The sequence below is a fragment of the Hemitrygon akajei genome, chromosome 4 (assembly GCF_048418815.1).
Source record: "Hemitrygon akajei chromosome 4, sHemAka1.3, whole genome shotgun sequence".
NCBI lineage: Eukaryota > Metazoa > Chordata > Chondrichthyes > Myliobatiformes > Dasyatidae > Hemitrygon > Hemitrygon akajei.
Window position 1 is genome coordinate 77,071,107 of NC_133127.1, and position 20,128 is coordinate 77,091,234.

Sequence of the window (20,128 nt, forward strand, 5' to 3'; positions counted from 1 at the left end):
TGCAGTTATATCATCCTTATTTTTCACTTGTGTTTACGTGAGTAATGCAGAGGGTTTTAAGATGAAAAATATTATTCTTGAGGAATGGACTTTGTTTTGTATTTCTGTTGCGTAGTATCCACGTGTACCAATTTCAGGACAACTTTTTCTCCTCTGATAAAGTAATATAATCCAAATTGTAGAAGAACATCTTATTAAGGAGACATTTCCATTTTTATGTGGTCACTCTTCTGACCTCTGAATTAAACTCCAAAATGCTCAAGTTTGCTGCTATCTTCTGCCCCTGAGAAGTGGCTGATATTGTGTGTATTACATTAAGCCTTTCTAGTCAGGAGAGAAAGAGACTTTTATCCTTTCATCATAACCAGACATTTGATCCAAGTTTATCTAGAGGAATCTAAACATTGATGTGGTGTAGGAGCTTGCCAATCCATGCCAGGTATACCAAGCTCCCCCCTCCCACCCTTCTTCCCTCAGTTAAGTATCTCTGAGTGTGCTTGTCCAGGCTCTCATTGGCTTCGGTCACTCCCTGTGGTCTCGAGTTCTAAATTCTCGCCCTCCGGCTAAACAGTGCTCCTTTGGATGTGTTGCTGACTGTTTTGTTTGATGGCCTCTGATTATGCCTTTCCCCACAAGTGGAAACATCTGTAAGGAAACCTTCCACAATTTTAAAGTATTCTATTAGTTTACCCCTCAGCTTTTTTTGTCAAAAGGAAAGGAAGCCCAGTCTGTTCATCCTTTCCCAATAAGCATATCCCCAAGTATCCTCTCATTATTCCCAGTATCTACCTTTTAATAATAATGATACAGCAGTGAGATGTACACATCAGCTGACAGGGTTAGTGCATCTTTCCTACTTTTCAACTCTGTTCCTCTGCAAGTCTGAAGCTTGGTTTGTATTTCTAATGGTCTTGCTAATATACGGCACGATCTTTAGAAATGGTGCATTTGTTCTCCGTGATCCCTTTGTTTCTCTAAAACTGCCTGAACTCTGTCCACTCTAGTAGCAAGTGACACCCATATTCTTCTTGCAGAAGTATGCTCCTTTGCATTTACCTTTTGTTGAACTGAAAAACGCTGATTTATTTGTGCATTCTGCAAGTTTATTGCCATCCCTTTCCTAAGGTTTAGCTATTGACCCCAACTCCAATCTATCCCTCCCAAAGATACCATCCCAAAGAAATTTTTTTTAATACCAGAGTCTGTGATCGTAACAGTATTGCTTGTGAAACACTTTCCACTGCCAGGCATTATCTTTTACTCTCACTCTCTGTTTTATGCCCAAAGCTACCCATCTCTCCTTCCTTGGAAATGTACTTTGCCCTCTTTAAATATTAGTTTTACATTAGCTGTCCACACCCTTTTCTAGCAAGCTATAAATGTTTGTGGGAACACCTCTGCTATCACATCTTGAGATTCTTTCAAAATGGCTAGATGCAATGCATCAAGACCAGGAGTTTTGTCTTTTTGTTTTGTTTGATTAGCTTATTGAACATGTCCTCTTCTATTCAGTTTTACACATACATCTCCTCACTCAACATCCATTGCCATGTTCATCTGTTCTAGTAAATATCAAAGCCAAAAAAAAAAGATTTAACATTTCTGTTATTTCCCTAATTGCTGCTTGTGGTATTGTGCTATTCTCCCTTAATGGCCTTATTCCCGTCCCAGCCATTTATAAGGATGTGCCTATACAATATTTTAATACTTTTATGTTACTTTCTTTATGTCAATGTCTTCTAAATGCATTCATATTCACCTTCATAATGCTCTACTTAATAAATGCCTATTTCTTTCCTATTTATTAATGGAACTTTGTGTTTTAATTGCAGCTACTGTTGATTGCATGAATTTTCCCTTTAACAAATCCCTGCTATAGCGACAAAGTAATATTTGTATCGAACTACTCACACACTTTGTTCACTCCTTTTCTTATGTAGCGTCAAGTCGTGCATCATCACAGAGCGAGCAGCGGAGAGAAAGGAGGTAAGACATTTCACCATTTGCATGTTTCTGGCAGCATTACTCCGACCTGACATGGCAGATAAAAGCTCTTGATAGGATTCCTTACTATTTTCCAGTCCCTGAGCTGGACCCAGTATTTAATCACAGTTCTGTAGCTATTAATATGTTTTTAGTGGGATTATATCAGCTTTCTTCAACTATGCCTGGTTGACCTCATTCTTACATTGAACAATTTTTCCTTTAACTCCACTCACTTTCTCCAAGTAACATGTTTAGCAATAGAAACAGGCAAGAATCAAGCTGTGTCTATCTCTTGTGGGAACCTGGAAGTACCCTTGTATCAGTCCTTCCTAGATCCTTGCCTCACCTCTGTTTCCGATGCACCGATGAATACCATGATGCTGCTTCCTGTCATACAGAACTCAGTTTTTCTCACCTTCGCTGCCTCTTCTCACTTTCTGTGGTCCATATCTGACTTGCCTTTCTTAATTTCTGTCATAACCTCAGGATAAGTTACTGGGTAATATTGATTACAAGCATAAAGTCTAACTTGCTGAGGATTTCCAGTACCTTATATTTTCATTATTAGTTTTCAGCATCGGAAATTGCTGCTATTTATTCTTTATATGTTTTGTAAAAGTCTTGTCTATCCGATTATGGCAAATGTTAAATTTTACCTCGTTTATGTAGAAGGCAGAATTTTTTTTAATCTGAGTGGTGAGATAGCCCAAGCAGAAGTGGCAGCAGCTAAATTACTGGTGCTGTTTGCTTGTCGGCTGAACATTGTCTAACAACAATCACTGAACCTGGATAAAAATGGAAACCTCTGCTGATATAAGGCACTGATGCCAAGTATTGTGCATTGAAGCCTTCCTCAGTGAGGTGGGTTAGTTGAGCACGTATCAAATCGTGAATTTTATAGTTTACTATGAATTTTTGTTTCGATTAACTTATTCCATTTTTGTAACCAGGAGAATTTTAATATCGTTGGTAGCTTTATGATAATTTCTCTTTTACCTTAACAAAAGATGCTACATTTCTTGGTCATTGAAAGAATGCTTCCCTCTTTCCTTAGGCGCCCAGCCATTACAGTCTTATCTGCAGAGCCCATTGGACCAAGCTCCTGGTATCCTGGTGTCCCAGGGAACTGTGCAGCTCCCGTAAGAGTGGGAGCTCCATATCCTCGGACTCTGTGGAGTATTGATGAGCCTACTGCAGCAGAAGTAAGAAACCAGTTTTGATATGAAAATGGATAAACTTATTCGAGCAATTAATTTTACAAGGATGGTATTGACCAGCTACTTATCTTGCAGCCTCCGCCATCTTATGAGCAGGTGATTCGAGAAATCAGCCAGCAGCCTGGGCCCACACCACCTGTCATCAGGCATTCGACTGCTACCATATCAACACAGACTGAATTTGACGAGGATACTGAAGATCTAGAGACCAGGAGTGCTGATGCTGATTTTGCATGTTTAACAGAGACTCTTCCTGTGACAGGTGAGCAACTAGAGAGTGTGTGTGCGTGCGTATATAATTCTCCACAAATGAAAAAAAAATAATAATTATCCTTTCTCCTCCAACTTTTCCCTTTGACCATTTCCTGTTATTTCTTTACCAGTATTTTTTTTCTATAGCATGCTCCTGGCCAGTTTGTTTAAACCAACACAAAATAAAAGTGACTAATCCCAATCAAATTTTGACTCAATATGAGCAGACATGTAGTTACAGCAGTGAAGTTTGTAGCTATCAGGAGTGATACCCTAAACGTTATTACATTCCAAGGGAAAACACTAAGGGTTAAATATTGCACTCTCCGGCTGGCTGAGGAACAAACTGAACAAACTATTGCGTATTCACTCTGTGGTCATCTCACAACGCTGTATTGCATTGGATTTAAAGAGGCCACTTTTTACAATTAAACCTGAGCCTTTTCCCTATTCCATTTATCAAAAATCAAGTTTCAAATACAGATAATCTACTAGAGCAACTTAGCAGAGCAAGTAGCATCTGTGGAGGGAAAAGAATAGCCAGTGTTTCAGGACTGAGAGTGGAGAGGCCACCCCACCATCTTTCAATTGTTAGACCCCATTCCCTCTCCAACACCATGCTTCTACAAACAAGATCTGGTGCCTTTCGAGGTATTGAACGCTCCTCACCAGAAATCAAACCTGCACTTCCATCCAGCATTCAAACAATTCAAAAGAATCAAGCCTTCATCGTGGACTTAACCCTTCATTGTTTGAAGGGGTTAAAAATGTCAATCCTCATTCACCAAACCTGTCCCTGTCAATATCGGCATTGCGGTGTTCAAACCAGCAAATATAAAATGGAAGCACAAAAGGCTGCAGATGCTGGAATCTGGAACATGAGAAAAAACAAAGTGCGAGAGAAACTCATTGAAATGAGCAGCATCTGTGAAAGGTGGTGAATTGTCAGGACCCTGTATCAGAGGTAGGTGGCCAGTATAACTAGGAAGGAGGGGGGAGGGTATGATAGGTGGACCAAGAGGGTGTGAGGGATCATGAGTAGAAGAAGCCTGTCTGAAGTGAATTGGGAGACTGGGATGGGTGACAGGAGAACCCAGGGGTGGAAAGGCAGATGGAGCCAGGGGGGAGAGGGGGTTAAAGTGTAAACAGGGGTTGGAGGATGATGATTAGAGAGGTGGGGGGGAACAAAGGTTACCAGTGCTGGAACCTGATGTAAGGAAGGTGATAACTGGAGCCATTAAGGGAGTTGAAGGTTAGATGGAACCGGATGAGGGAGGGGATAGTGTGTGGTTAGTATGTGGATGGAACCAGGAGGGGGGTGAAATTGCGTGATTTGTGGGAGATGAAGGTTGGTTGTGAAACTGAAAGGTTGGTTTGGGAAGGTCAGAGGTGAATCAGAAGGAGAGAGAGGGGAACAGGAGGTAAAAGTTACCTGAAATTGGAAAATTCAATGAGAGATAGGGATGGCACCCTTGCGAAAACCAGGGTGAAGAGGTGTGGTCAGGGTCAACGAATTTTGAGTAACTGTCAGTGGTAAGGCACCGGCGATGGAGACAGAGATCCAGAAAGGGGAGAAAAGCGTTGGAAATGGTCCAAGTAGCTGGCTGCTATTTGGTAATGAAGGTGGGTGATAGAATTGACAAGCTCTGCATGGATGTCCAGTTCTTCAAATTGGTAAAAAAAAAATTGTCACAAATTTCCAAAGTACGATGAAAAGCTTGTCTTGCATATATTTGACAATCCATTAAAGAAATTAATGGATCAATTCCATTAAAGAAATCAGCTTTGTCACATGTGCATCGAAACGTAAACTGAAACGTGTTGTTTGCGTCAATGACCAACACAGTCTGCAGATGTACTGGGGGCAGCCCACAAATGGCACTGTGCTTCTTGCACCAACAGAATATGCCTGTGATTACTGACCCTAACCTAGGCATCTTTGGAATGTTGGAGGAAACCCAGGCGGTCATGGGGAGAACATACAAACAGCAGTGGGAATTGAACTCTGATCACTAGTGCAGTAAAACATTGTGCTAACTGCTCTGCTACCACACTCCGCGAACAACAGTACGAGGTAGAACAATAACCGAGTGCAGAATAAAGTGTTAACAGCCACAGAGAAGTGCAGTGCAGGTAGACAATAAGGTGTGCAAGGCTATGGCAAGGCAGGCTATGATGTTAAGAATCCATCTTTACTAATGGATCGTTCAGCAGCCTTATAGCAGTGAAATAGAAGCTGTCCCTGAGCGTTGTGATACATGGTTACGGGCTTTTGTATCCTCTGCCAGATAGGAGGGGAAAACAAAGGGAATGTCCAGGGTGGATGGGGTCTTTGATTATGTTTGCTGCTTTACCAAGACAGTGTCAAGTGTAGACAGTCTAGGAAGAGGCACCGCCTCATGGACAATAGATAGCAGCCTTACTGATGTGAATTAGTGTTTCTTTTTAAAAGTATATATGTTTGTTTGTTCTTTTCAAGCATTGTTTTCAACTTGCCTTGTCTTTTTTGTTATAGTTCCCGTAAAACCTTCCAGATCTGCTGTATGCCTCATTCCCATTAGGCCTGACGAGAATGAAGCACCTCTGATTTCACTAGAAAGTGATACAAGCAGGGAGCAAAGTGTCCAAACAAACACGAATGTTGTGGAGCGCCCCGTACCAAGGCCGAGGTCCTTAGGTAACTTCAGGGTACTTCTTCCAGAATTGCAGCTTGGACCTTCAGAGGAAGAAGGCAGAGAAAGCTCCTCCAAAGTCAGTGTTGTGGAAAGCCACCAAATTCCAGTTGCCAAAGATAATTTTTCCAGCCAAGACATAATGGGAGACGGCAATGTCCTTTGCAAGATAAAGGCATTCGAAACACAAACAGACTCTGAAAACTTTGCCAGTAACACACAGCCATCAAAGAGACCTGAGGTTGCTCCACGGACTTTGTTGCCAAAGTCTGCAGCGGTCCAGGGGAGACCAGCTGTAGCTCCGAAACCGTCTATGATTAACAAGATTTCGGGAGAATCCAATGATGGAGTTGAAGCCAAACCTGTAGCAGCTGAGAGACAGGGGCCTATCCTGCTTCCAAAGCCACAAATTGGGAGCACAGCTATTGGATCTAAGCCAGAACCACCCAAGAAACCAAAGTCCAGTATCTCTACGGAATCAAAGCAGTACAATCAAACTTGCAGCACTTTAGATCTTCAGGAGGAGGAGCTTCCAAATCCTGTGACAACACAAAGAGAAAGACCTGCAGTTTGGAGGAATCAAGTGCCTATACCAGCACCAAGGCCAACAGTGACAAAAAGGACCAATCCTACCGAAAATCGTATTGCACCTTCTACAGCACCTAAGCCTCCTACAACTAGACCTTCTTTGTTACCCATAGCAAAGACCCCAGCAGTGGAAGCCGAAGGATCTTCAGTCAATAAACATTCACCACCTTTACAGATACACTCAAAAAGTACACAAGATCTGATAAGTTTTGAAGATGATGTGATGCCTGTTCTTCCAACAGGAGATAATGTGACCTCTTTAGTGACAGTAGGTAATGTAATATAAGCTTTGCTAGTATTCTCAAGGGTACATTACATGTAGCCATGGATGGTACAATAAGAAATAATATCATTTTAAACTTGAGTTATTTTCTTTAGTTCTTGCCTTGCTTTCCCTTTTGGAAGTTGTTGATTTTGATTCAGTGGTTCCAGCAGCACCAGTACCTGCTGAAAATCATAATCGACAAATACCACCAAGCGAGAAAATCAGGGCAGAAAAAGTACCCATGCCCAATACTTCAATTAATTCAAAAGCAAACTAATCATTAGTTTTGCAACTAGAATGCTCATTTAACCCTGTGCATGAATGATAATTTTCAGAATTAGTTCTGTTAAGTGAATGGCTTTTTAAAAAAAAGTTATCTACAAAGTATTATCCCCTTAGGGGGCAGGTACAGTAATCTATTTGTTCCCAAGTTTATGACCCACTCCTTTAAGGTGTATGATAAGGAGCCTGGGTAATTGCTTGTCCTAAATCATCATGAGGAATTTCAGCCACAATGCCCAGTATCATCACTCTGTGGACAGTATATACTGAACTTTATAAATGTTCTGAAACACCAAATGCATTTATCTTTAAACATATGCTGCAATATGCCTTAGAGATAGCTTTTCTTGACTGAATTTCCCGCTCAGCAATCCTCCTGAACTTTCCCATCTATTGCATCTCACAAAAGCTGCCTTAACTGCCCTTGCCCCCAAACGACACGGTCCTCTTCAGCTGCTGTTGACATTCAAATGGCCAGATCTTCTGTTCCATTTTAGCAACCTCCATTGTGCACCAAAGCTAACAAGCTTAGGTAATGAGGTTTCTGTAGTACAAACAATGATCAAAGTCTTTGGGAACTTAATTATTTTTTAAAAATGCATTTATGTTTGATGAAGTGTAAGTCCTAACACTGCTTGTACTTTGAGGATACAATCCAAACTACTGCTCATTGCTGAGAAGTATTACAATGTGTGAGGCACTCTCTCTTGGTAAATCTTTAAATTGTAGCATTGGTTTATTCAGGGCAGGCACTTACTCTCATATTGTTTTTCAAAGATGAGCACTATGGATGTCCTGGCCAGCATTTATTCTGCATTCAATACCACAAAAACAAAATATCAGTTTGTGAATTAACCTTGCTGTTTTCAAATTGATTACTGAATTGCCTACATTACAGCAATAAAGAAATTTCAGATGTTACACAGATTTTAAAATAATATGTTTTGTCTTGGGCCTTTTCTCTTTTATTATTTATTTTCAGCATTTGTGTTTTGCATGCCTTTTTCTCTCTCATTTATTTTTATTCACACTTTCTTCTATTTTGCTCTTCCTTCCTTTCATTCTTTCTGTTATCATTAGATAGAACAAGAAACCTGTTCCACATATCCTAAATTTAATCCAGAATATTTCCAGTTCATGGAAGTTTCTCACCTGCTTGTCTGTGCGTGATTAGTAATGGTGTAATGGATATGTCTGTATTATTGCAATCCCATTTTGTTCTCTGTCCTGACAGATCCTTTTCAGACTTTGCCTAGAGGCCAGGCACCCCCCACGGACGTTATACCTAGTCGGCCACCATTATCACGTAAACCAACTGTAATCCGTATACCTAACAAGCCAAGTAAAAGTAAGTATTATTTTTTTAGTTTGTTTGCATGTTGAAGTATTTCCTCTCCCTCTCCAATACCTTCTGAGTGAAAAGTTTAGGAAGTGCCTCCTCCTTCCAAATATAAGAACAGTAGGAGGCAGGGGAAATGCTGGCACCATAGCTCTGGTTTGTTTTCATATTTATCCTTCTTGTTTCCTTCCTGTTGGAGGTGCATCATGTAGAAAGAGTAACGGTCATTGAAAAATATAAAGTGGGATGATCCTGCCATCCCAGCTTGGCCAGTGATTCACTCCATATGCTGTCAACAGCTGAGAGCATTGGATACAGTAAAGGCTCCAGAACTGACTGACTTTCCAGTCAAGCTATCCGAATGCAATAACAACACTGACATCTACTCGCCAATGTTAAAAACTGTCCCGTGTGGCCCATTCACAAAGAAGCAAGACAAATGCAGTTTGACCTTTCTGGCCAGCCACCAACTCTTAATTTTCAATGAAACAACAAGATGTCAAAGGTGCTACAGATGCTCAGTCTGCAATTTGTCAGAGTGACCTCACTCCAGATCTCATCGCAGCCTTACTCCAACCATGCACTGAAGAACTGAATTGCAGAGTAAATCAAAAAATGATTGTCCTTGCTGCCAGTGCAACATTTACCTGAATGTGGCATAAAGGCACGGGGGTAAAACTGTACTCAATGGTCATCAAAAGGTTGGATTCGTTCTCCACACAAGGGAAGATGGTTATATTTGTCTTTCATCCCAACCCCAGGATATCTCTGCAGGAGTTTCTTGTGGTCATGCTCTGGGCCCAACCATCTTCAGCTGTTCCACTTTGTTTCAGACTTAAGGTTTGGTGTTTGCTGATAATGGCAATGCTTGCTATTGATTACACAATATTCAGTTTATGTAGGTATAAAGGAGCCTATACCTACATAAAATGGCAAGTAATATTTGCAGCACAAAATGGCGACAGTGAGCCTCTTCAGCATGAGGAAGTCTGAACTCCTAGTCTTGACATTCGGTGGTAATACCCTAGTCACTGAGTATCCTACAGATCACCATTGATCAAAAACTCAAATTGATCTGTTACATGAATACCACGGCTACAAACACAGGTTCAAAATGCTACACCTGCCCATTTGCCTCCTCCCTTACCTCCATTCAAAGACCCAGTCTTTCCCGGTGAGGCAGCACTTCACCTGCAAATTTGTTGGGGCTGTCTATCGTATCCGGTGCTCCTAATACGGCCTCCCCCACGACGCTGAAACCCAGCGTAAATTGAGGGACCATTTTTGTCAAGCATCCCTGCTCCATCTCCCAAGAGTGGAATTTCCTAGTGGCCAACCATGTTAGTTCCTATCCCCATTCCCATTCCAACATGTTGGTCCACGGCCTCCTCTTTTGCCACGATGAGACTTCTCTCAGGATGGAGGAGTAACAGGTCATATTCTGGCTGGATAATCTCCAACCTGATGCCATGAACATCAATTTCCAGTAAAAAAAAATTCCCTTCCTCTTCCCTCTTCTTTTCCCTCTTAGCTCTTCTCCTCACCAGCCTGTCACTTCCCTCTGGTAGCCCTCCTTCCCTATCTCCCATGGTCACACTCTCCTCTCCTCTCAGATTTACTACTCCAGCCCTTTACCTTTTGCACCCACCTGGCTTCACCTTCTTCGAGCTAGTCTTCCTCCCTCCCCCCCAGCACATTTTTATTTTGGCATCTTCCCCCTTCCTTTCCAGTCCCAAGGAAGAGTCTCAGCCCAAAATGTTGACTGTTCGTTCACTTTTGTGAATGCTACCTGACCTGCTGGATTCCTCCAGCATTTTGTGTGTGTCCTCTGGATTTCCAGTATATGCAGAATCTCTTGTGCTTTTGGTATATAAATGCCTTTTTTCCCCCCATTAACACTCTTTACCCAGTTGTGGCACTGTGCATTGTGAAAATGGAACTTTACTGTTAATTTGGATGAAATGAAATTTGTCAGGATTCCTGAATTTCAATTTTTTTTTCTCAACAATATTTTTATTGTTTTTTTAAATAAAGAGAGTATGAAGAAAGTTTGTGCAGTGCATAACAAATGTATCAAATTTACAATTCACGTCTATGGAAGAGATGCACCCATAGTACAATCATGCTTTCAGTTTTAACTCAGAACCCAGCTTCCTCAGTGAATGTTGATAGTACTTGTTCTTTTCACCAGCATCTCCAGAAGACATTGCAAGTCCTCCCCCACTTCCTGCTGTGACTCCTGTAGGTAACTTCATCGCAGAAAGACCTAAGACAGTATCTACGGTAAGATATGAATTGCCTGCACACTTAATGACCTTTGAAAGTCCACGTATTCCACGATCCTTCAATTTATAAGTAGATAGATTTTATACAAGTCGTAGGAAGCTAAGAGATATAGCTTACAGAGAGTCCGTTAACCTAATAATATTGAGCTGATTATTGTCACAAAGAGGGGAAATATGTATGTCAATGACTCCTCTATGAGTGCAGAGAACCCCCCAAACAACCCAGCTCCCTGCTCTGTCAAACACCTCTTTACCCAGCTGTGGCACGGTGCAGATTATGCATAGGTCTCGTTGGCCACAAAAATAGAGTGAAAGCAGTCTTCAGCCCTGAGGGACTGTGTAAAAAGTAGGTTTGATTTTCTACAGATGGAATAGGCTAATGAAAGTTACAGATGGTCACTTTAAATGTCACATCGATTAATGACCAGTCTTCAGTCTGTTTGATTCACTCCACATGCTGATTGTTGGAATTGCTACACCAAAGGACAAGAACACAGCGATTGTTCTGGGTGTAGAGCTTATAGACATGCCCTAGCCACCTTTTGTGTTTCAGGATGGCAATAGTATTGGCAACCACCTGCCAAAGTGGAAAATTCTCCATGTCTGTCCTGTCACTGAAAGCTAATAAAATCTAATCTTGCTAATGACAGTTTTAACAATTTACTCTTAAACATCAACAAGGTGATAGAGGGTGTCATCAAAAATCCTAGCAACAGACTCACCAGTGTTCTCTGCTTCAGACTCATACTGCCTTGATAAAAACATGGACGAAAGAGCTAGACTGCAGAGGTGAGGGCAAAGTGGCCATCCTTGACATTCGAAACATAGGAAATCTGCAGCTCATTACAGGCCCTTCGGCCCAGAATGCCGTGCCAACCATGTAACCTACTCTAGAAGCTGCCTAGAATTTCCCTTGCACATTTCCCTCTATTTTTCTAAGCTCCATGTTCCTATCTAAGAGTCTCTTAAAAGACCCTATTGTATCTGCCTCCACCACCGTTGCTGGCAGTGCATTCCACACACCCACCACTCTCTGTGTGAAAAAACTTACCTCTGACATTCCCTTGTACCCTACTTCCAAGCACCTTAAAACTATCCCCCCTCGTGTTAGCCATTTCTGCCTTGGGAAAAAGCCTCTGGCTACCCATACGATCAATGCCTCTCATCAATTGAGGCAGTATTTCATTCAATCCTGCTAAAATCGAAGTGATTGAGAATTAGAAAGAAAACCGGTAGCACAAAGAAAGATGTCTTTGATTCTCAATCCACTTTTGAAGCTGCTTTATCAGTTAACTTGCCTCAAGTGTAGTTCAAGTACTGGGATGGTCAGTGATGTTTAGAGTATTCAGATTCAATCCTCAGCTAATGAAGCAGAACGTGTGCCACAGATTCGGGACAATGTTCAAGGCTTGGGAAAGTAGCAACAAGTGTTAACACCACACAGGTGCTGGGCAATGGCCATCTTCAACAAAAGAGGTTCTGTCTGTCCTTAACTTACAAAGTTATTACTTGTGCCAGACAACATCCCTATTCTCCAGCACCAGCTGCAACCAGAGATCCACCATTGACTGCAGATTTCACTGGACAAACTACGAAAAAACATTTCGTACAAGAGCAAACCTGAGTCAAGTGAATGACGTACTTGTCTGCACAAAAAGCTTTCAGTATCTTCGAATCACGATTCAGGAGTGTTTTTGAAACATTCTGCACTTATCCATATTAGTGCAGCTCCAACAAATGTGCAGTACAAAGTATCCCACTTCATTATTGGCTGCCGCCCTATCCATTCACTTTCTTGCTATTCGTGGGCAGTGACTCCTGTACATTGTGCTAGATGTGCTCTGGGAGCCCAGTAAGTACAGTACCTTCCACACTCTCAATCTCCACCTAGAAGGATAATAGTATTAGGCTTATGGGAACACTGTTGTCTGCAAGTTTCATTCTATCCTGACTCGGTGTCGACAGCACAATATCCTCAAACCTCCGCCCAGCTGCACCATGGGATTTAGAGACTGGCCATCCATGTTAGCCTGAAGCTACCAGATTGTTTATCAAGTTTGATATGAAATGTCACAGGGTTTGGATTGGCCACAGTCATTCATCCTGAGTTTTAATTTTATACTTAAGCCCTTCCAGTGGAAATATGTTCACCTAGCAGATTGAAAACGTAGCACAATGTAAGGGCAAATCAGAAAGTAAAGTAAATGTTGACCCAGTCAGTGGCCACTGAGTCCCACAAATATTTGTTTTAAAAAGAAACCCTGCAAAAAAAAAATCAAATATCCTGTCACCACCTTTACTCAAGGAATTACTGCTCGGACATAATCTTGCCATGGGTTTCCCGTAGCAATAAAACGGTTATTTACTCCTAGCAACTGGGAGTCTAGTGATTAGAAACAATGGAGAAAAGTTATTGAGTCTGCCTTTTATTGTATATTTACTCCTAACTTCTAACATTTTGGCACAGTCTCATACAGTGGTGATAGAATACCAAAGTCATTGTCTTCCTGCTCCCTCTCCCAAGCACAAAACCTTTCTGTTAGTAAGCTGAAGACTAGAGGTCTGGTATGAACAGAATTATGTTGAAACTATGCAAAGACAGGATATTCTGGAGGAAGGAGCTCTCTTAGTCATCTTTGCATTCCACAGCCTCTTCTCATTCCCGACAATTTCTCTTCCTTTGTTGTTAGAGACATCCCTACCTCCACAAATCGTTCCCTCTCCCACACATGCGGTTCGCTATCATAAAAAAGAGGTGGTGATGTTAGCTACAGGTTAACTGAAGTTGGGTGCCTTTTCTTCGAAGGCTAGAGGTGATTTAATAGAAAACTGAAAATTGTAAGGACTTTTGCTGCTTTCTCAGCTAATCAGCTGCTGAAATGATTATCCATGCTACTTTTACTGGTAGAGTTGAGTGTCTCAATGCAGTCTTGGTTTTCCCCCTCCATGCAAACCTGCTTAAACCTGAGGCCATCAAAATCTTTGCTGCCAGTTCCTACTCTCAGCAGCTTGAATTCACCTGAAACTCCACTGCTTGTTGCCTGCAGGCTAAGCTCATCCACATTACCACTGGTGTCTTGCAAAGAGTTATTGCGAATACATCCAAGTCCTTTGCTCTACCTCTGTCATTTCTTCCCATCGGGGACACGACTGGGGGCAGGTGGCTTCTCAATAAAAATGTAAAAAAAGTAACATGAAGATTTGAAAATGCACACGCTTGGTTAACCTCTACTCTTTAACTTCTCACTCTCTTCATAATGAATCTTTTTAAGTTTTTGTTTCTAGTGGCATTTTTACAAGCCTTTGTTGATGGGAGTAATTTGGAAGGCACATGCCCTGTGCTCATAGATCCTGATTTCAGGTACATGTCAGCACGGACACGGCTCTGTTCACATGCACCAGTGTTGGATGCCTTGTGGAGTTGTGGTTTCCCCATTCTCTTGGGGTTTAGTAATAGTGGGCTGAAATATCTACATCACTTTGTTCATCTTAAGCTATCCTTAGCCTCCTGTCATCATAGCGCCTGCAAGTTTTGTGCGTTTGCATTTTGAATGTTTTAAAGTTATTGTCTATATCTCATGTCAGATAATTGGAATTTTAAAAAAAATTACCTCAAATTGGCTTTGGAGCCAGAAGAAATTGCTGTTGCTCTCAACATTTGATTATTTAAAGAGAAACAAAATATTTTCTTTGTTGTTTTGAACAGAGTCATTAGATCTTATTACATAATTTAAGAGTGAATCATAAGAAGCAGAGCGAGCTGCAGAGAGGGGTGGTTTTAGAAAGGGCATTTCAAATCATGGTACTGAGCTGCATTATGGTCATAAATGAAGAAGGAACACACAAGGTGGCAGAGGTGGTGCAGTTCATCGTCTATCCCTGTTAATATTTCTCTCTCCTCTAACCCTACCACCATCGCATATGCACGGTTAGCACATGAACTGGTGCAGGGGGCAGGGCTTTAGATTTCTGGATCATTGGGATCTCTTCTGGGGAAAGTATGACCTGTTTAAAAAAAAAGGGACGGGTTGCACCTGAACCCGAGGGGGACCAATATCTTTGTGGGCAGGTTTGCCTGAGCTTTTGGGGAGGGTTTGAAATAATTTGGCGGGGGTTGGGAACCAGGGTGATACGGCTGAGGATGGGCCAGTTGATATGCAACTAGATGCAGATGTCAGCAAGGACAGGCAGATAATAGTGCAAAGCTGCAGTCAGTGGGATGAGTTTCAGTGTGACATGGGGATAAAATCGATAAAGGTGACAAATCCAGGAATGGAGGTGCTTGAATGCACGCAGTATATGGAAGAAGGTAGATTATCTTGTTGTGCATTTAGAGATTGGCAGGTATGATGTGGTGGGCAGCTCTAAGTCGTGGCTGGAAGAAGATCATAGAAGGGAGCTTAACATCCAAGGATACAACTTGTATCAAAAGCCAGGCAGGCAGGCAGAGGGGGTAGGGTGATTCTGTTGGTAAAAAATGCATTCAAATCTTTTGAAAGAGGTGACATAGAATCAGGAGGTATAGAATCCTTGTGTGTAGAGTTTAAAAAATGCAATGGTTTAAAAAAAATGGGAGTTAGATACAGGCCTCCAAACAGTAGCCAGGATGTGGGGTACAAATTACAAAGGGAGTTAGGAAAGGCATTAAAAAGGACAATATTACAAGTCATAAAGGATTACAATATGCAGGCAAATTGGGAAAATCAGGTTGGTGCTGAATCCCGAGTCTGAATTTGTAGAATGCCTACGAAATGACTTTTTAGAGTAGCTGGTGGTTGGCCCACTACAGGAAAGACTATTCTGGATCGGGTGTTGTGTAATGAACTGGATTTGATTAGGGGAACCCTGAGGAGGCGGTGATGATAATATGATAGAATTCACCCTGTAGTTTGAGGGCGAGAAGATTAAGTTAGACGTATCAGTAGCACAGTGGAGTAAAGGGAGTTATTGAGGCATCAGGGAGGAGCTGGCCAAAGTTGGTTGGAAGGGGACATGAACAGGGAAGACAGCAGAACAGCAATGGCAGGAATTTCTGGGGGCAATTCAGAAGGCGCAGGATAGAGAAATCCCAAAGAACAAGTATTCTAAAGGCAAGATGATGCAACTTTGGTTGATAAGTGAAATCAAAGCCAACATAAAAGCAAAAGAGATGGCATATAATAGAGCAAAAATTAGTGGGAAGTCAGAGGATTGGGAAGCTTTTAAAGAGAAAGCAGTTAAAAAGCCATAAGAAGGGAAAAGATGAAATGTGAAGGTAAGCTACTCAATAATATCGAAGAGGATACCATAAGCTTTTTCAGACATATAAGGAGTAAAAGAGAGGTGAGAATAGATAGTGGGCCGCTGGGAAATAACACTCAGAGGCAGTAATGGGGATCAAGGAAATGGCGGATGAACAAAATAATATTTTGCTTCTTTCTTCACTGTGGAAGACACGCAGTATGTTGGAAGTTCGAGAAAGTCGGGGGGGGGGGGGTAGAAGTGAGTGCAGTTGCTTGGGATACTGAAAGGTATGAAGGTAAATAAGTTACCTGGACCAGACGGACTACACCCCAGGGTTCTGAAAAAGATAGCTGAGGAGATAGTGGAGGCATTAGTAATGATCTTTCAAAATTCACAAGATTCTGGTATGGTTCCGGAGGACTGGAAAATTGCAAATGTCATTCCACACTTCAAGAAAGGAGAGAGGTAGTAGAAAGGAAATGATAGGCCAGTTAGTCTGACCTGAGTGGTTGGGAAGATGTTGGACTCGATTGTTAAGGATGAGGTTTCAGGGTACTTGGAGGCACATGATAAAGTAGGCCATGGTCAGCATGTTTCCTTAAGGCAGGGGTGTCAAACTCATTTTAGGTCACGGGCCGGATTGAGCAAAATGCAGCTTCATGCGGGCCGGATCAGTCGGACGCATGCGAACGCAGCTTTCGTTGCCTCCGTTTTTTCAGCCTGCTCTCATGTGTCTCAGTCTCTGCTATAACTACAAAGTGTTTCACTTTACAAATTCCATTTCTTATGAAGAAGACTGCCAAGCAAGACTGCCAAATAAACACTAAAAACCCTGAAAACCTGGTACCTAAATAAACTCAGCATTAGCCATATCATACGCCATAGGCGCTTCGATTACTGGGGCCAGCTTTAATAGTAATTAGATATTATCTCGCGGGCCAAAGATAATTCCACCGCAGGCCGGATTTGGCCCGCGGGCCTTGAGTTTGACATATATGCCTTAAGGGGAAATATTGCCTGAGGAATCTGTTGGAATTGTTTGAGGAAACAACAGGCAGGATAAAGGAGAATACATGAATGTTGTGTACTTGGATTTTCAGATGTTTGATAAGTGGCAAAAAATGAGGCTGCTTAACAAAATAAGAGCTAATGGTATTACTGGAAAGATACGAGCATGGATAGAGGATTGGCTGATCGGCAGGAGGTAAAGCGTGGGAATAAAGGGAGCCTTTTGCAGATGTTAAAAAGGCAGGTGGAGGGGTAGGTAGTGTTGAGAAAGCAGGGAGTCTGCAGAAGGACTGGACAGAATAGGAGAACGGGAAGAGAACTGGCAGATGGAATAGTGTCGGAAAGTGTATAGTCCTTCACTTTGGTGGAAGGGACGAAAGCATAAACTATTTTCTAAACGGGCAGAAAATTCAAAAATCAGAGGTGCAAAGGGATTTGGGAGTTCTCGTGCAGGATTTCCTAAGGGTTAACCTGCAGATTGAGTCAGTGGCAAGGAAGGCAAATGTAATGTTAACATTCATTTTGAGAGGACTAGAATATAAAAGCAAGGATGTAATGCTGCAGATTTATGAGACACTGGGAGTACCGTGAGCAGTTTTGGGTCAGTTATCTATGAAAGGATGTGCTGACATTAGAGAAGGATCAGAGGAGGCTCATGAGAATGATTTCAGGAATGATGGGGTTATTGTATGATGAGCGTTTGATAGCTCTGGGTCTATTCTAGCTGGAATTTAGAAGAATGAGGGGGACCTAATTGAAACGTGTCGAATATTGAAAGGTATAGATAGAGTGGATGTGGAGAGGTCGTTTCATAATGGGGGAGTCTGGGACCAGAGGACGCAGCCTCAGAATAAAGGGACGTCCATTTAGAATGGAGATTATGGTGAATTTATTTAGCCAGTGGGTGGTGAATCTGTGGAATTTGTTGCCACAGGTGGCTGTGGAGGCCAGGTCATTGGGTGTATTTAAGCAGAGGTTGATAGGTTCTTGATTGGTCAGGGTGTGAAAGGTTACAGGGAGAAAGCAGGAGAATGGGGTTGAGTGGGAAAATGGATCGGCCATGGTGAAATGGCAGAGTAGACTCGATGGGCTGAATGGCCTAATTCTGCTCCTATCTCTTGTCTTATGAACAGTACAGATCAGGAACTGATCCTTGGGACTACAATATCTGTACCAATCAAGATTTAAAATTAAACTCGACCTATCTGCCAACACATGATCCATGTTCTTCCATTCCCTGGATGTTCACGTTCATGTCTAAATGCCTCTTAAATGGCACTATTGTGTCTGCCTCCACCGGGCACCTATCATTCTCTGCGTAAAACAAAAACAACCCCCCACATCTTTAAATTTTCCAGCTCTCACTTTAAAACTGTCCTCCAGCATTTGACACTTCTACCTGAGGTAAAAGATTCTATCTGCCCTATTTCCATCTCCTTAGAGCTAATGCTCCCTAATCCAGACAGCCTCCTGGTGGAAAAGTATCTTAGTGTTGAATGTGGTGACATGTATGTACTCTGATAATAAACTTTACTTTGAACTTTGAACCTCTTCTGCTCTCTCTCCAAATCCTCCACATTCTTCCTGTAATGGTTGCAACCAGAATTGTATGCGATACCCCAGACATAGTCTCAGCAAAGTATTACATAGGCACAGTGTGACTTTGTGACTCTTGTACTCAGTGTCTGATTGCTGAAAGCAACTTGTGTTTCCACTTTCAGGGAGCTTTAGACTTGGACTCCAAGATTCCTTTGGAGATTAATGCTCCGAAGAGTCCTGCTATTTACTGGATTTAAGATTCCTGGGATTCACATGCACAGTAATTGAGAGAAAGTAGCCCATTATTTTATCCTTCCTGCAGTTCCTTAACTTCTTGGATTGCTGCCAACTAAGCCCTTTCAACGTCAGTTATCTCTGAAAGGGAAGTAGCTTAGGAATCTAAGGCTACGTTGCAAGAAAGAATGAGCAATACTAAACGAGAGTAAAAGCTGTCCATTTTTATGAGCAAGTAAAAGTCTGAATAAACATTTCTGAGTGATCTCTTGGCTCTAAAAAAAAAGAAACTTCCAGCCTATAAAAATCCTGTATGTTCTGCTAAATACTCTGCACCAGCATCGATGCCTTAACTCTTTGCAGCTCAATGTTTCTTTTTGCATGGGAGTGCAGCTTGCTTGTATCAGAGAATGAAAAACCTGATGTGTTTCAGTCCTTCCCGCTGAGTCAGTTCTTCTAGATCGCATAACTATTGCCAAAAAACACAAACCACTCTGGAGCCAAAAAGAATTTCAAGACAAACAAATGAATTTACAAGCTAATAAATGAAAATAATGGCACTGAGGGCACCCTAATTTGCAAATCTCTGTTTTCTCTCAACTATGGCTTGAGGATACTGATGCCCCAGACTCCTTTAATTATCTGCAGTCTGGCAAAGTCTGAAGAGAGGCACTGGAATCTGCTATTGACGACCAATACATCTGCTACTTCACACCAATGTTCCTGTAGGACATCGAATGCAAGGCATGGGAATCACTAAGATAGCAATTGCAGAAATAAATGAGAGCGCATATTTACTTGGTTGATAATGCTTCAGTGAATTACCTTATTGGAGAAACCTATGTTAATTATCCTTGCACAGGTTAAGGACGACATCCCAAGCCAAAATATAGCAAGTGGAAAGAAGATGGAAGCAGTATAGATAACTGTAGCGGTGGTGTTCTTTGTAGACAATCCTTCCAGATTGAGGATAACTTGCTGCAACTCTGGTTTTGTGGTTTCTGAAGTGGCTACTGAGGCCAATGTGGAAGCCGGAAATTATTCCAGAGACTGAGCAGATCATGGCCGAAACTGTGAGCAGGCAGATAATGTACGAGTGGTCCCCTGTGATGGAGTTCATTGTGCATGGAAGTTTTTAGTGTCGTCCCAAATGTTGCTTCTCCAACTTGCGGCAAGAGTTAGTGGAGACATTATATTTCTTCAAGGGGGCTTTGAATCGTTTCTGCTATCCCCGTGTA

At 41.9% G+C, this 20,128-nt stretch overlaps 1 protein-coding gene across 3 annotated transcripts in view; it reads left to right on the forward strand.

Annotated features, from left to right (window-relative positions):
• The window catches only part of sh3d19 (SH3 domain containing 19), a 132,582-nt gene that overhangs the window by 74,944 nt on the left and 37,510 nt on the right, over positions 1 to 20,128 (forward strand). Inside the window, exons 4-9 of one of the 3 annotated variants that reach the window (XM_073042902.1) lie at positions 1,941 to 1,986; positions 3,041 to 3,188; positions 3,279 to 3,465; positions 5,971 to 6,903; positions 8,497 to 8,610; positions 10,793 to 10,884. In XM_073042902.1, the coding sequence (XP_072899003.1) occupies positions 1,941 to 1,986; positions 3,041 to 3,188; positions 3,279 to 3,465; positions 5,971 to 6,903; positions 8,497 to 8,610; positions 10,793 to 10,884 (1,520 nt within the window). Of the gene's footprint in view, positions 1 to 1,940; positions 1,987 to 3,040; positions 3,189 to 3,278; positions 3,466 to 5,970; positions 6,988 to 8,496; positions 8,611 to 10,792; positions 10,885 to 20,128 lie in introns of all 3 variants that reach the window. The other 2 variants (XM_073042900.1, XM_073042903.1) reach the window with 2 other exon arrangements.